Source organism: Brachypodium distachyon, chromosome 2, assembly GCF_000005505.3.
Source record: "Brachypodium distachyon strain Bd21 chromosome 2, Brachypodium_distachyon_v3.0, whole genome shotgun sequence".
Classification (NCBI taxonomy): Eukaryota; Viridiplantae; Streptophyta; class Magnoliopsida; order Poales; family Poaceae; genus Brachypodium; species Brachypodium distachyon.
The window spans coordinates 36,838,560-36,853,944 of NC_016132.3; the positions used below are offsets into that span (position 1 = coordinate 36,838,560).

At 47.5% G+C, this 15,385-nt stretch overlaps 2 protein-coding genes across 2 annotated transcripts; both read left to right on the top strand.

Moving 5' to 3' along the window:
* The first annotated feature begins 3,141 nt into the window (after positions 1–3,141).
* On the top strand, positions 3,142–5,384 carry LOC100823250 (transcription factor APG). Its single transcript, XM_010233442.3, has 4 exons — positions 3,142–4,229; positions 4,306–4,404; positions 4,501–4,566; positions 4,650–5,384. Exons 1-4 carry the CDS (start codon positions 3,387–3,389, stop codon positions 5,091–5,093), a joined length of 1,452 nt encoding a protein of 483 aa, XP_010231744.2. The 5' UTR covers positions 3,142–3,386; the 3' UTR covers positions 5,094–5,384.
* Positions 5,385–8,022: 2,638 nt separating this feature from the next.
* On the top strand, positions 8,023–9,567 carry LOC100823560 (uncharacterized protein At2g29880-like). The gene is made up of 3 exons (XM_024458828.1): positions 8,023–8,046; positions 8,699–9,125; positions 9,221–9,567. Exons 1-3 carry the CDS (start codon positions 8,023–8,025, stop codon positions 9,565–9,567), a joined length of 798 nt encoding a protein of 265 aa, XP_024314596.1.
* Positions 9,568–15,385: the final 5,818 nt, after the last annotated feature.

The window sequence follows — 15,385 nt, forward strand, 5'->3', positions numbered from 1 at the left end:
CTCACAGCACATCCACCTACCGTGAACACATAACCTGTGAGGGATCTCTTCTTATCCAAGTCGGCAGCGAAATCTGAATCCACATAGCCAGCGAGTCTCTCGTCAGTCTTGCCAAACTTCAAGCAAGCATTGGATATGCCACGGAGGTACCTGAAAATCCAGTGAACAGCTTTCCAATGTTCTTTACCGGGATTAGCCATGTAACGACCGACCAAACTCATAGCATATGATAAATCAGGACGTGAACAAACCATGGTATACATTAAGGAACCAATAGCATTAGAATAGGGAACTCATGACATGTACTCGATATCTTCATCAAAAGTAGGACATTGCAACGCTGACAACTTGAAATGAGAAGCAATAGAGTAACACACTTTGCATCATGCATATTAAAATGGTGAAGTACTTTCTCAATGTAATTTTGCTGGCTAAGAAATAGCAACCTACATTTTTTGTTCTTTTAATTTCCATAAATGAATCAAACCTTTTATACCACTGTCTGAAGATTGTTTCAAACCATAAAGAGATTTCTTCAACTTGCAAACAAACTCCTCTTTACCGGGAACTATGAACCCTTCAGGTTGGTCCATGTATATTTCCTCCTCAAGCTCTCCATGCAAAAATGCAGTTTTCACATCTAACTGCTCAAACTCAAAATCATGCATAGCAACAATACCAAATAAAGTACGGATGGAACCACCTGTGAACACATAGCCAAGAAAGCTTTAACTCCGGAACCATAGCCAAGAAAAATGCACTTAACAGCTCTAGGCTCTATCTTTCCATTATCAACGTGAGCATAAGCGGTGCAACCGAAAACTTTCAACTGTGAATAATCAGCAGGTTTACCAGACCATACCTCAATGGGAGTTTTCTTGTCAAGTATAATAGAAAGTGACCTGTTTATGAAGTAGCATGCGGTGGAAGCTGCCTCAGCCCAAAAACGCCTGCCCAAACCTGCATTGGACAGCATGCAACAGGGCCTCGAGACGATGGTTCTATTCATGCGTTCAGCCACGCCATTTTGTTGTGGAGTACGGGCAACCGTGTAGTGCCTAACCACACCATCATTGCTGCAAAACTCCTCAAACTTGTCAGAAATAAATTCACCACCATTATCGGTACGCAAATTTTTTACCTTCCTTTCAGTTTGCTTTTCTACCATAACTTTCCACTTCTTGAATGCACCAAAAACAACATATTTATGTTTCAGAAAATAAGGCCAAACTTTTCTTAAGTAATTATCAATAATGGTAAGCATGTAATTAGCACCACCAGTAGAAGTCTTACGGGAGGGTCCACAAACATCAGCAAACACATAATCTAATATGCCTTTGATGGTATGAACGGAAGAAAGTGCTACCTCTAAAAACATATAATTTGGCAGAATTCATATCACCTATCATGTGAATAAGAGAACCTCTAGAAACTTTCAAAAGTCTACGCCCACCGGCGTACTTGTACCCGTCACAGTCCATGGTACTAAGTGAGATCAAATTTCTTGCCATGCTTGGTATGTGCTTCACCTCTTTCAACGTGCGTGTCATGCCATCATGGGTCTTGATCTGAACGGACCCAACGCCAACAATATGACAAGGATTGTCATTGTCCACACGCACAAAATCTCCAGTCTGCACAGACTCATAAGAACTGAACCAATCTTTGTTACAACAAATATGAAAGGAACATGCTGTATCAAGAATACATTCATCATCACAGGAAATACAAGCAGCAAGAACAGCGAGGCATTCACCCTCAGAGCTGTCAGTGGAAACGACAACGGCCTTACCAGTACCATCGGACTTATCTTTCGGTTTGTAGGTACCGTTCCTTTTCTCCTTGTTCTGCAGTTTATAACAATCTTCAATGACATGATTATTTTTCTTACAATACCTGCAGAACTTATCTTTTCCACGGGACTTTGAACGAGCTTTTTCGTCCTGGCTCTTATCTCGGTTGCCATAGTTGTTCTTTCTCTGCTCGGTCCTGCCACGAACCTGCTGAGCTTCTGCCTTTGATGACGACCCATCGGTCTGCACCATAGACTTCATCTTTTCTTTCTATCTAAGTGCTTCTAAAACCTCATTAAGGGTTAGAGAGTCATAACTATAAAGAATTGAATCGCGGAAATTTGTATAGGAACTAGGAAACGAGCATAAGAGTAAGATGGCTAAATCCTCATCATCATACTTAACCTCCAAAGTTTGCAAGTCAGAAACTATCTCTCGAAAAACAGTTATATGAGATATTACCGATCCACCTTCTTGCAGCTTATGGGTGAACAACTTCATCTTTACATGCACCTTACTGGTTAGATCTTTAAACATGCAGATCGATTCCAGTTTCAGCCACAGGGCTGCTGCAGATTTCTCCTCCAACACTTCCTGCAAAATATTATTGGATAGATGAAGTTGAATCAATGACAAAACCTTACGATCTTTGCGTTTCTCTTCGGCAGTCCACTCCTTTTCATCCTTCTTGCCGAAGGAATCAAGCGCTTCATCCAGATCTGAAGTTTGGGCGAGAATCGCCCGCATCTTCATTTGCCACAACGAGAATCGTGTGGTGTAGTCCAACTGTGGAGATCGAACTTCAAGATAGACATGTCGCAAACCCTAGGCGGAAACTGGGGCTCTGATACCACTTGTTATGAACGCGACAAGCAAGAACGAAGAAGAAGAAGAAATCACAGCATAAGGACATAGGGATTTAACGTGAAAAACCCTCTCAAACAACGAGAGGAAAAAACCACGGACGACATCCAGCGAAATTTCACTATATGGGAGTGTTTACAACGCCAGGGAGGTTCTACAGATGCAACTCGTGCGAACTCTGCCCAAAACGGCGGCATACAAGGATATATATAACAGGAGCATTAGGACAATTCAGATCCGTAACGGTCTCACCGGAAGTTCCGGTTGGAGGCCGAAAATTCCACATATTCTTAAATATCCAGAAGTTCCGCAGTAAGTTTCGCAATTTTTTAAAAAGTAACACAGAGCATCCGAAGCATCGGCATGAAATTGGGCCGAAAAAATTCCGACAGCTGTAACGGCTGAAAGTTGGGCCGGAAGTTCCTGTCCTCTGGGAACTTGAAACACAAACCAACACGCCCCACCCGTTGGCATCATCAATGGCGAGTACACCTCGGTAGGTGCCGCGTCGCACTTTTAACTATTCCCCTCTCCCGTAGCGTTGCAACTTCCTCCCTTCTACTTCCTCTGCTCGTGACTTCGTGGACCATAACAGAGGAAAAAACAACAGTAGTACTACTGATATTGTAGAACATCAACCGCTTCAGGGGTTTAGCTGAGCTGAGCTGCGCGTGCCGTGTGGTTGCGGGTAGCTTAGCTTGGTGCTCATGGCGATGGCGCGTGCGTGAGATGCTGAGCGGGCCGGGCAACGACGAGCTGGCGGAGCTGCTGTGGGCCGACGACGGGCCGGCATTCCGGCGCCCGCCGCCGCTGTTCCCGCCCTTCGCCACCACCAGGCCCAGGCCAGACCTCCTGGCCAAGCACCCCGCGCCGCTAGACGCCATGCGCGACCTCCTCGCCGTACAGGAGGACGAAGACGCCGTGCCCTGGTTGCATTACCCCATCGTCGGCGTGGACGACGACGGCGGCGGCCATTGCGCGGTCCCGCTGCCCGCGGAGTACTGCTCCCCCGGCTTGCTGCCCGGGTACTCCGGCGCCCTCCCCGCTGCGGTGGCGGGCAAAGAAGCCGGAGATGCGCACGCGCAGCCGTCGACCTCCCACGGCGGCGCGGTCGGCGTGCCCAAGCAGCAGCCGCGGCCGAGCGGCGGCGAGAGCGTCCTGAACTTCACCTTCTTCTCCAGGCCGCTGCACCGCCCGCCGGCGCCGGCGCCAGTGGAGTCCATGTCCACAGCTGCGGTGACGACGAACCGGCTAAGGAGCACCCCGCTGTTCTCGGAGCAGAGGATGGCATGGCTGCAGCCGCCGCCGCCCAAGGTCACGACGGCCGCCGCAGCTCCTGCCCCTCCCCCTCCGGCTCCGGCGCCGGTAACTCTCCGGCATCCCGAACCGGCCCCGCCGTTAACGAGACTGCAACCAGAAGCAAGGGCACCGGAGTCGGCGCCGGCGCCGCTGCCGCCGGCCGCGACGGCGACGACCTCGTCTGTCTGCTCCGACAACGGCGACCGGAGCCACCAGCTGAAGAGGAGCAGCCACCAGGCCGCCGCCGAGTGGTCGCTCAGCCAGGATGACGAGGTAGGCAAGCACGGCCGGAGTGAGATCCATCCTCGCATCTGCTGAGCCATTAATTAATCCGATTCCCGATGCGCAGGACCTGGACGACGAGGCCGGCGGGCTTCGGAGGTCGGCGGCGGGGGCGAGGAGCACGAAGCGGGGGCGCACCGCCGAAGTGCACAACATGTCAGAAAGGGTACTTCTTCTTCGTCCTCCCGTCTCCAATGCACACACGCACAGCATATACACCTGAGATTTGAGATCCATAGATTGAGAGGTTTGCGAATTGCAGAGGAGGAGGGATCGGATCAACGAGAAGATGCGCGCGCTGCAGGAACTCATCCCCAACTGCAACAAGGTCAATCAATCTCGCAGCACATTTGCTTTCATTCAATTGGAAAAAACGACACGATCTGGCTGACATATGCTGCTTGATTGAAGATCGACAAGGCGTCGATGCTGGAGGAAGCGATCGAGTACCTCAAGACGCTGCAGCTCCAGGTGCAGATGATGTCGTCCATGGGGCCGGCGGCGGCGGCGGCCGGGCTGTGCGTGCCGCCGATGCTGGCCATGCAGATGGCGCCCATGGGCATGGGCATGGGCATGGGCATGGCGCACTTCCACCACCACCACCTCGGCGCCATGGGCTTCGGCATGGGCGCCGCCTTCGACCCTCGCCTCGTCGCCGCCGCCGCCGCCGCGCAGTTCCCGTGTGGCCCGATGCCCACCTTCGCCTTCCCCGGCGCCCCCGCCATGCCGTCCATGCCGCCATTCCCCCAAACGGCCCCGGCGGCGGCGGCAGGCGCTCACTTCGTCATCAACAACGCCAGCGGCGGCGCGCAGCCCGAACAGGCGCCAGACAACCATCCCGCCGCCTCACCGTAGCTCGACCATGGCGGAAACTTCGATCTGACTCTCTGTAGGCGGTAGCAGCAGCGCGTGGTAACTCGGGACGAAAATTTCTACCCTGACGCGGTAACAATGTAAAAAGAGGTCTGATGAATCTCCACGTCTCTACTGTTCTTTTGCATCTTCTTCCTTGCGCATCATTGATCAGCATGTCAGATGATGATAGGATAGGACGGGCCGGGCACAGTGGCTGCCGCTGCTAGATCAGATTAGATGGTTGGTCGCTTTTGTAGCACACCGTTCAATCCATGCATACAGTAGTCGACATGACCTGACCCGACCTACCGTCTTTAAGAGCCGGCGATGACGATGATGATGCTCAGACTTGCGTCAATCGCAAGTCTGCTGCTAGCATCGGACGAAATTGCAACTTCCACCGCCTGTTCGCGCGAATCATCACTCCTACGAATTTTCGTCGCATATTTATCTAATGAGTTGCAAATAGGTCTTAATAGCGAGCTAACCACATTTTGACATGTGAGACCAGCGTGTCAGTGCCAACGTGGACCAGGCCCCTTACCACGGTGGACTGGGTCGGGTCTGAGTCAACCGATTAAAATAAAATCATGTCTGATTCGGTGGAGGCAAGCCGGACCTGACCCGATTTACTATATTTTGGAAGCTAATTGTACGTGATTTCCTTTTAACCAGTTGGCTCCAAACCCGACCCGGTCCATCGTGGCAAAAAGCTCGGTACATCACTACTACATAATGGGACATCAGTAACGGGCTAAAAACGACATCAGTGGCGGGCGGAGCGCCTGCCACTGACTTGATGTCAGTGAAGAGCACCCACATCAGTAGCAGGTTCAACAGCTGTTACTGATATCAGCAGCATCAGTGGCGGTCTCCATTCCCCGACCGACACTGACAGTGATTTCGAGAATTAAAAAAAAAGCAGGTCCCAGGCCCGCGAATTCATTGGATCACAAATCAAATGACACAATTATTCACACAAATTCTGTACATACACACAAAGAAATTGCTTGCCAAAATTCTGTACATACACACAAATTCACAGATCAACTTTCTTGCCAAAATTGCTTCCCGAGCTAGCTGAGAGAGAGAGGGGGGGATTTAGAATGAACCGAGAGAGGAAGAGAGAGGGAGAGAAGCAAGAGAGGGGAAGAATACAAACCGAAGTCGATGGAGGCGGATCCGGAGACAGGCGGGCTCGTGGGCGGCGGCTTCCTCGTCCCCAAGCGGCGGTGGCCTCCTCGACGGGGACGACGGCGCTCCATGGCTGCAAAAAGAGAGAAAACTCAAGAGAGAAATCAGAGACATGGAGAAAGAGAGAGATGGAGATACTCAAGATCCGGGTGCTCCATGGCTACTGCTTCTCCTGGCACCGTGCGAGACGGAGGAAGGAGAGGGGCGGCGCGTTGCTGTGGAGGAAGCGAGAGGGGCAGGGGCAGATCGAGGAGGAGGGAGGAGATCGGGGAGGAGGGAGGCAGATCGAGGAGGAGGAAGGGAGATAGGGGAGGAGGGAGGGAGATCGGGGGGGAGGCGGCAGGAAGGATCGGGAGGAGAGAGGAGGAGGGAGGGGAAAAGAATCTGGGGTGAGCAGGGAGGAGGGAGAGATGTGCGGCGGCTGGGGAGGGAGTTCGCTGGTGTAGTGATTGTTATAGGGTCCCTCCAAACCATGGGACTGGAACTGGATTGGGCTTTAAATTGGCTTTTTGGCCCAGCATTACTGGGAACATCAGTGGCGGGCCTATCGTTTGTGCCCGCCACTGATGTGTGTTTTGGTGATTTTTGCAAGTTTTCGCATTGGATCATGAGTAACGGGCATCCCGTGCCCGTCACGGATGAGGGGTCATCAGTGACGGGTTGTACGCCCGTCACTGATAAGGGGTCATCAGTGGCGGGCGGGAAAGGCTCGTCACTGATGACTCGTCACTTATGTTGTGTTTTGTAGTAGTGCATGTTGGCACTGACATGCGGGACCCACATGTCAGAAACGTGATTTATTAGTACCTAGCTGCAACTCATTATACCAATACGTGATGAAATCTGGAAAAAATTCGTAGAAGTGACGTTTTGCGTAGGAAGGTGCAATTTCATCGCTAGCATTGCTGGATGGTGCCGTCTGCTTCACTGCTTCATGTCTTGTCGACTCTGGCACTCTGTGTGGCATGAGCACGAGATCACTTGCAGTATTCACCCAGACGACAGATGCAGGCTCGATCACATCCCGTCTGCCGAGATGTTGGCATCCAGCTGGGGAGCAAAACTCCATCGCCTGACGCGTTGGGCACGAGTGGTCGAGTGACTCAGTGGTTAAGTCTGGTATTCATTTTCTTTTACCCTCACTAAAGATTTGTGGCACATTTTATACATTGAACATTTTTTTTACCTACTCCCTCCGTCCAAATTAAACGACGTGAATTTGTATAGATTCTTATACAAATTGACGTCAGTTGGTGGTTCGGGACGGAGGAAATATTTAGGCCTCCTTCGGTTTGCAGGAAATCTGTGAGATTCTTATGGGATTCTGAACCAGAGGATATTTTCTTGTATGTGACATTCGGTTCACAGGATCGGTGATACCGAGTTCCTTAGGAAAACCGATTCTTGAGCCTGTTTCCAGCGGAATCTCAACATGAAGTCCGACCGCATGTAAAAATACCTGGCGCGGAACGACTGCGCGAAGTGCCCCTCGCGCGCTACTCTCGCGCCAACTCTCGCGGCAAAAGTAATATATCTGGATCTTTCATGAGGGCAAATAAAAGGGGATAAAAGGGAGGCACTCTGCCTCGTCTAGAAGGGGAGCAGCGACCGACGATAGCCACCAAATCCCGTCTGCTGGTTTCTCCCCTCGCCCATCTCGTCTTCTCTGCCCGCGTCACTACGGCGAGGCTCGGCCATCTCGTCTTCTCCGGCTGCTCCAGGTCGTCCCTACAGCATGGCCATTTGTTCCTCTTTGCAGGTATGTCAGGTGTTCAGAGATCAATCGATCTGATTCATCAATTTTGTGGTTTCAGTCCCCTTAGGAGATTAATAGCAGAGTTTTTCTTTGTTAAATACAACCAGATGATTAGTTGGCTTTGGACAATAATTAGGAGATGTTAAATACAACCATATGACAATTCCGAAGGTAGAACCAGTACACCAAGTAATCTTTCTCAAGCCGGAACCAATCAATCTCCATCTACTGTGTGCCCTAGTCATTTCTGAATGACTGAATGAGATTACTCTGGCCAGTGTACTAACGTGCTCCTACGTAGCAGTAATTAATCTGCAGCACCAATGTGTGATGCTTAGGTGCAGATGAAGAATATTAGCAATCAGTTGTGGTGATTATTTTGGTTGCAATAATACTGTTGTCTTATTACAGAATGGTAATCACCGGAGCTATGAGCAACAAGGCCATAGTTCACAATCGCAGGGACTAAGCGATTTTGAAGCTGATCGTGTGACTTCTCAGCCTTCTCAACAAATAGGTATTACTCTTGAAGGGTTAAATTTCTTGCATTAGTAATTTGGTACTGCAGATGAAGCGCATAATATATAGGTATTGCTCCAGTTTTAAATAAATTGGATTAGTGTGTTCTCCTACTTCCTTAGAAGGACTAATATAGTTGAAATTGAGCAAATTTCTACCTGCTTTAGGTACCGTAAGGCCTTGTCCTAGAGCTAAATGGAGTCACCAAATGAAGCTATTTCTTATTCAACTCTTGAAAGATCATGATGTGCCTGGTTTTCGAAACCAAAATGCATGGAGTAAGGAAGCATGGACAAGTATTACTTCTCAATTGAATACCAAGTTTGTTGTGTCATTCACTGTTAACCAAGTCAAGCAAAAGGAGCAGGATTTAAAAAAAGATTATCGAAGTGTAAAAGACTTGTTAGCTGAAAGTGGTTTTGGATGGGATAGCGTGAGAATGATGGTAGATGCACCAACAGATATTTGGGCCACATTTGCTGCTCGCAAGAACAGCAAGGATGCCCTCCAATGGCGAGACAAGTCTTTCCCATACTATGATGAATTGGTTCCACTCTACGACGGTTAGCGAAATATCCTTATAGCTTTGTGTTTTTTCAGCATGCTTTAGTCATGTTTTTCTTGATGCCAATGTAATTTTTATTGAACATATATGTAGGCCGTCATGCTGAAGGAAGGACTCGTCGTGGTATGGACTATTATGCAAGCAGGGCAAATAATGTGGTGATTTCTGTTGATGAACAGCCTGATGCTTATCAGTCTCCATCACCTACTTTACAAGGTGCCGGAGAATATGGTATGCATTTTTCTATTGAGGAAGAAACTGAGGATTTCATTGTGGATGCAGCCCAGCGTTCATCAACACCTTTTCAACAAATGAAATCCACACCAAGCTCTGCACAAGCACGTACTGAGAAGCCTAGCAGCAGACGTGCAAAAAAACAAAAGAGAAGTACCGCTGAACCTCCCGAGGGATTTCATGAGAGATACCTAAAGCTGAAGTAGGAAGAAATAGACCGATTTGCAGCTATCGAGGAGAAGAAATCTTTTATTGAGGAGAAGAAAGCAGAGGATCCCTACAGCATTAACAAGTGTATTATAACTCTTGAAGGGTTAGATGGTCTACAAGCGAGTGACATTTTGTTGGCGTCAGATATCTTCCAAGCAAAAGATCACAAGGAAGTTTTCTTATCATTTTCTAGTGATGAACTACGGTTGGCTTGGATTAAAAGGGAGATTACACGTAGCAACACAAATTATCAGTGCTAGAACCTGCATCTCATGGTGTCATGTGGTGATTAGCATATAGTTTGGTCATTTTGTGGTTAGTATATTTTGGTATGCCGTGAGGTCAGTAGTAGAACCTGCATATCTCATGGTGTCATGTGGTGGTTAGCATATATTTTGGCCATTTGGTGGTTAGTATATTTTGGTAGGCCGAGAGGTCCAACTAACATCAATGGTAATATTTTGTATAAGCTTATCTCTGTTGCAGCCATGGTAAGGAACAAGGAAAAATATATTAAGACTACTATATTATGGATTAGAACTTTAATATTCCAAGTTACATCAGTGGTAATACAACTTGGGAGCCTTCTCACTATCTTTATCTTGAATTTCTATGTGATACATACTGCTCCCACATTTGTTGTGCTATGGTATCTCGCATTTGATGTCCCGCAAGCCTGGAGTTGTTGAATGCATGGATGTCAGCATGATAGCTATGGTCTCCATTTGGTACATCAACAATCTGGTCAGGATCAATATCCATGGTAGCATCACTAGGCCAAGTCATATCTCCATTGTGTATGCGTATGAAGTTATGTAGAACTGCACAAGCCACATATATGTCAATCTATTTTTCTTTTGGGAAATTCGAAGCAACTTTCAGTATAGAAAATCTCATTTTCCATATGCCAATAATTCTCTCAATATGATTCCGAAGTTGAGCATGTCGGAGATTGAATAGTTCCTTGTGATTCTGTGGCTTTTGACGTGCTCTTCCTTGTTCATTTAAGTGATACCTAGTACCATGATAGGGAGCAAGAAATTGAGGTGTATTTGCATAACCAGCATCTACTAGATAAAATTTGCCATCAGGAACTTCAAAACCATGGTTAAGTGCATCTTGTAGAACTCTTGCATCCGAAGCTGATCCCTCCCAACCAGGATTTATATGTACAAACTTCAAATCAAAATTACAAGCAACCATCGCATTCTGTGAGATTGTTTGCTTCCTATTTCTGTATGGCTCTTGTTGATCCAATGGAAGTTTCATAGGGATATGAGTACCATGTACAGCACCAATACAATTCTGCACACAAGACAAGTCAAAGTTAGATATTTAAAATTATTCTATTCCAATGTTAAACCAAAACAATTCAAAATGTAGTCGTACCTTGAAGAAGGGGTAAAATTTTGGTTTCCTCAGTATTGAATGCGGGTGCAGAGAAGGTGGACGTATGTAGATAGGTGTGAGATTTGTGATTCCTTCAAGAACTCTTTTGAAATGTCGATGTATTGTATCTGGGCTATGTTGAAACCAATCTTGAAGTGTTTCATTGGTTGCATTTTTTGCTACTGCATACAAAAATATAGTAACTTGTTCTTCTACTGAAACATATGTTGTATCAGCTAGATATTTTTTCTCACACAACTTATTGACTAGTGCAAGAAAAATGGGAACCTCCATGCGAAAGTTCCTTTTGCATAAGCTTTCATGTCCAGTCAGGATCTCATGAACACGACAAGCACCTGTAAGCTTTGCTGTGTGCATTGGTCTCCTACTAGAAGATGATGGTGATGACTCTTCTAAAGTAGGGAGAACAAAATTAATGAACTCATCATCAGTTGCTAATCTACGCTGGTAGCTTGACTACATGTTGTGAAATGATGTTGTGTAGATGATGCTGAAAAATCAATGGAAGAGAGTAAAGAAAATCATTACTTTTGCTTGGGAGAAAATAAGTTTTTTTTTGCAGACCTTATTTCTCCAGCCAGTTATGCCTTGTTGTGTTGGCTTGTCCAGGAACAAAGCTGAGATTGAAGAGAATAAAACAGAGCATAGTGTGCGAGAAATAGCTGGAAAAAAGAAGAACTGAAGAGAACCAGTGAGGCTATTTATACACGTACTAGTACTAGTTGAAAGCTAACGGCTAGTTGAGTCAATTAATTGTGTGCTAACGGCTATGTATTCCTGTACCTTTTCTATGTTACAAAATGGTGCAACCGAATGCTAGTTATTCAGAAATCCTGAGGTTTTGCTTTCCAAAGGATTTGGATGGTTTGGGCATCTTATTCCTATACTTTTCCTATTCCCATGTTTTGTAAATCCTCCAAACCGAATAGGGCCTTAGTTAGTTTTTTACGCCGCACTATTTCTCTTATTATGACTTTTGGCGTCGTCATGAAGTGGCCCACATATCAAGCCTGTGATGCCACCATTGGAGGTGTATCCCTCCCTGAATACTTTCCGATTGCGGTTTAAAATTTTAGAAGCCTGTAGTTTTGAAGGCCAAAAAAGTTTCGGAAATTCTTTTGGTGCTATGTTGATCGAAATGAATTGAATTTTGATCAACAATAAATTTCAATGGAATTTAACTCCAAACTATTGTCCCACATGTCAACCTACGTGGCCACACAGTGCGGTCGGCTGTGAATTCGAGCGTGGGTGTTCAAAATTTCGGTAGATACACAAATTTTACCTTGAAATTTCGAGCTAGATTGAAACAAAATTTAAATTCTAACATTTAGTTTTGGTCCAAATCTGTTTAAATTCAGTGACTTCCGGTCGACATAATGCCAAAATAGTTTTGGACAATTCGTAACTTTCGGTGACCTTTGAAATGCTAGGGCTTCTGAAAATTTGAAACATGTTCAGTAGAGTGGGTAAAAGATATCTAATGTGGTGTTTGAATTCTTTTGGAGGCGGTTCATGTTTGAAGAGGTTTTTTCTAGAGAAAGATATTTAGTGTTGTGTTACAATGTCCTTAACCATTAGCATCACACCACGTATATGATTTCTCAAAAGAAAAAATATTAATTGAAGAGACGAAATATATAAATCTCAAGCAAAATAAACTGGTTGATTCATGTACTCCCTCCGTTCAACAAAAGATGTCTCAAGTTTGTTAAAATTTGGATGTGTCTAGACATAACTTAGTGTATAAATGCATTCAAATTTAGTTAAAGTTGAGACATCCTTTGTTGGACGGAAAAATATATGGAAGAAGAATAGAAATTATATAAATTTGTCACGATTAAACATATGCGGATATACATATAACTGGTGCGTGTCATCACCACTCAACATCAGAAATCCATAATGAAAATCAATGAAAACAAACACCGCATTATTTGCACGCACGCAGGCATGCAAGGGTGCGACCGAGCTAAGGCGACGCTATAATCTGTGATAACATCTCCCTGCTCTCGATCTTTTTATCCGCGCTTAATCAGTAGAGGAAGTATGCGAGAAAGGAGACGGCGGCGAGCGCGACGGTGGGGGCGGCCGCCACGGCATTGCCGTCGCTGGCGGGCTTGGCGGCCTCAGTGGCCACGGCGGCGGTGGCCGAGGCGGCCAACATGAGGGCGGCGAAGGCGATCTTCTTCAACTCCATCGTAGCTATAAGGCTGCCCGGCCTGTGACTGGTTTTATTTTATTCTTTGCTGTGGGAGATGGAGTTTATTGATTGGCTCTTATTTCTCGCTTGAGATTAGAAATGCTTGGAGAGTGGTTTGATTTTATAGGCTGGGATGCTTAGGCACGAGCGGTTAGGAGATTTGCTTGGATGGATGGATGGTCACGCGTTTGATTAGTGCTTTGCCGGAAAGGGTCATAGTGCGACGAAAATAGCTCGCGTGTCTACATGTATGGCACCGTTCGTTTAGCCTATCTTCCCGACAAGCAATTAACAATATCATATCCATCGTTTCACTAAAGAGACGCTTTAGGCTAGTTATATTGCATAGTAAGAAAACATCAGGGTTCAGTGCGAAAGGGTCAAAGGGAAAAACCCGGCGTCGCTCTGTAGGGGCGACTCGGGCAGCGACCAAGCGAGCCCCCGAGAGACCACAACGCCCATCCCTCCCCCTCGCCGCCGCCGGTGGTCGCCGGCGGGCAAAGCCCGCGCGGTGCAGGCGGCGGCGGGGCCTTCTCCTCAACGGCTGCTGCAGGCGGCAGGTGACGCGCCGGGGGTCGCTGGCCCACCTGGCCATGCGGCGGCGGTGGCGTTCTCCGGCCAAATCCGGCGTCCTGCCGGCCGGATCCGGTGGCCTGTCCGACGGATCCGGCGTCTTCTTTGTCAGATCCACTCCGCACCGTTGTTGGCTGTTGCACAGTCCTCCTTCGGGCTCTCTCGTGGATGGTGGCTGTGGGCGGAACTCCCCTGTGCGGTGCGTCCTAGGCTGGGCCTTGCTGTCGGTCGGGCGCCCCCTACCCTGCTGTGCGTGGGCTTGGGTCATCGGTCGACCGGTGCTGGGATTGGGAGCGGGGTGCTTGGATCTGGTGCTTCGTATCGCGGGGACAACCTGATCCAGCGTTTCTTGGCGGCTTCGGCATGCGGCAGCACGGGTCCGGGTTCAGGCTTCTGCAACTTCCTCCACATTATGTGCTTTGGTTGCTGCTGCTGCGTGCTTTTGTCTGCTGCCTTCGTTTTTGCGCAAGATGTTGCTCCGGGTGAAAGCTTGTAGGGCCTCAGTCTTTGCCGATGATGACGGTGCCTTTCGGTGTCGTTCCCCTCGCTGGAGGCTTCATCGAGGAGTTGTTTCTTTGTGCATTGTTGTTCGGAGGTCTTCGGGTGAAAACCTAAGATCTGGCGATTGTTGGATCGGGCGATGATGACGTACGAATGTCATTTTCCTCCTTGGAGGCGTTGCCTTGGAGACCCCGACTCGTCATTGCTTCCGGTCGCGTGCTTAACATTGGGAGTTCTTCGCCTAAGGTTTGTTGGAGGTTGGGTGCTTTCTTATGTCACCTAGGTTCTTGGTTTATGTCCGGCGAGAGTGTGCGTTTATTTTCCTTCGGTGTTGTCTCGGCACGCGATGCCTTTCACACCGTCGGCACATAGGTGTCGTGTCGTATTCTCGGTGGTGTGTGTCCTTTCGGTCGGCCGGTGGCACTTGGAGGTAGTCATATGTTCTCAGTGATGAGTCATCCTTCGATTTCGTCGGCGGCATTCTCCGTCGCGGCAGGTCTCGGTGGTGCATGGCCCTTCAAATAGGCCGGCTATGCCGGTGTCGTGGCGCCTCGGCTGCGCCACCCTTCAACGTCATCGACGACACAGTGTTTGGGGGAGGTCGACAGCTTGACGCCTTTCGACTGCATTGTAGATGTTCTTTATTGTGCATGTCTATCGCCGTTGGCATGTTTCGAGATCCTAAGTTTTCTCTTTTTTGTGTTTCTATTGGCAAATGCTACCCTTTGTACTTGTTGTATCCCAATTCTTTTATTTAATGAAAATGTTGTGCAGGCTGGCTTTCGTCCGCCGTAGTTCGCTTCAAAAAAATATTGCATAGTAACATAAAGTAGTAACATGTACAATATATGTTACTAGTTTATGTTACTATGTCAATAGTGAGAGTAACACAATATGTTACTATGAGTAGTCTTACATCGTCTCAGAAACCAGCGATTTCCTATGATAAGGAGGACCGCATGCTGCACCGTATTGGTTGAACTTGCACCCGGCCATGTAATATATTTTTATACATGTCTAAAGAGATAATTGGGTACAAAATCTCATCGAACACGAGTTGTGGAATGTCTTGCATATGCATAGAATGTCACGTAGTTGTACCTCAGGTGGCGCTGTGGCGCTTGTCA

Excerpts from the sequence above, each read along its gene's own strand:
- LOC100823250 (XM_010233442.3), top strand. The coding sequence starts at position 3,387 with ATGCTGAGCGGGCCGGGCAACGACGAGCTGGCGGAGCTGCTGTGGGCC. Across the intron at positions 4,230-4,305 it reads CGCTCAGCCAGGATGACGAG|GACCTGGACGACGAGGCCGG; the intron begins GTAGGCAAGCAC and ends CCCGATGCGCAG. Across the intron at positions 4,405-4,500 it reads TGCACAACATGTCAGAAAGG|AGGAGGAGGGATCGGATCAA; the intron begins GTACTTCTTCTT and ends TGCGAATTGCAG.
- LOC100823560 (XM_024458828.1), top strand. The coding sequence starts at position 8,023 with ATGGCCATTTGTTCCTCTTTGCAG. Across the intron at positions 8,047-8,698 it reads CCATTTGTTCCTCTTTGCAG|TTGAAATTGAGCAAATTTCT; the intron begins GTATGTCAGGTG and ends GGACTAATATAG. Across the intron at positions 9,126-9,220 it reads ATTGGTTCCACTCTACGACG|GCCGTCATGCTGAAGGAAGG; the intron begins GTTAGCGAAATA and ends ACATATATGTAG.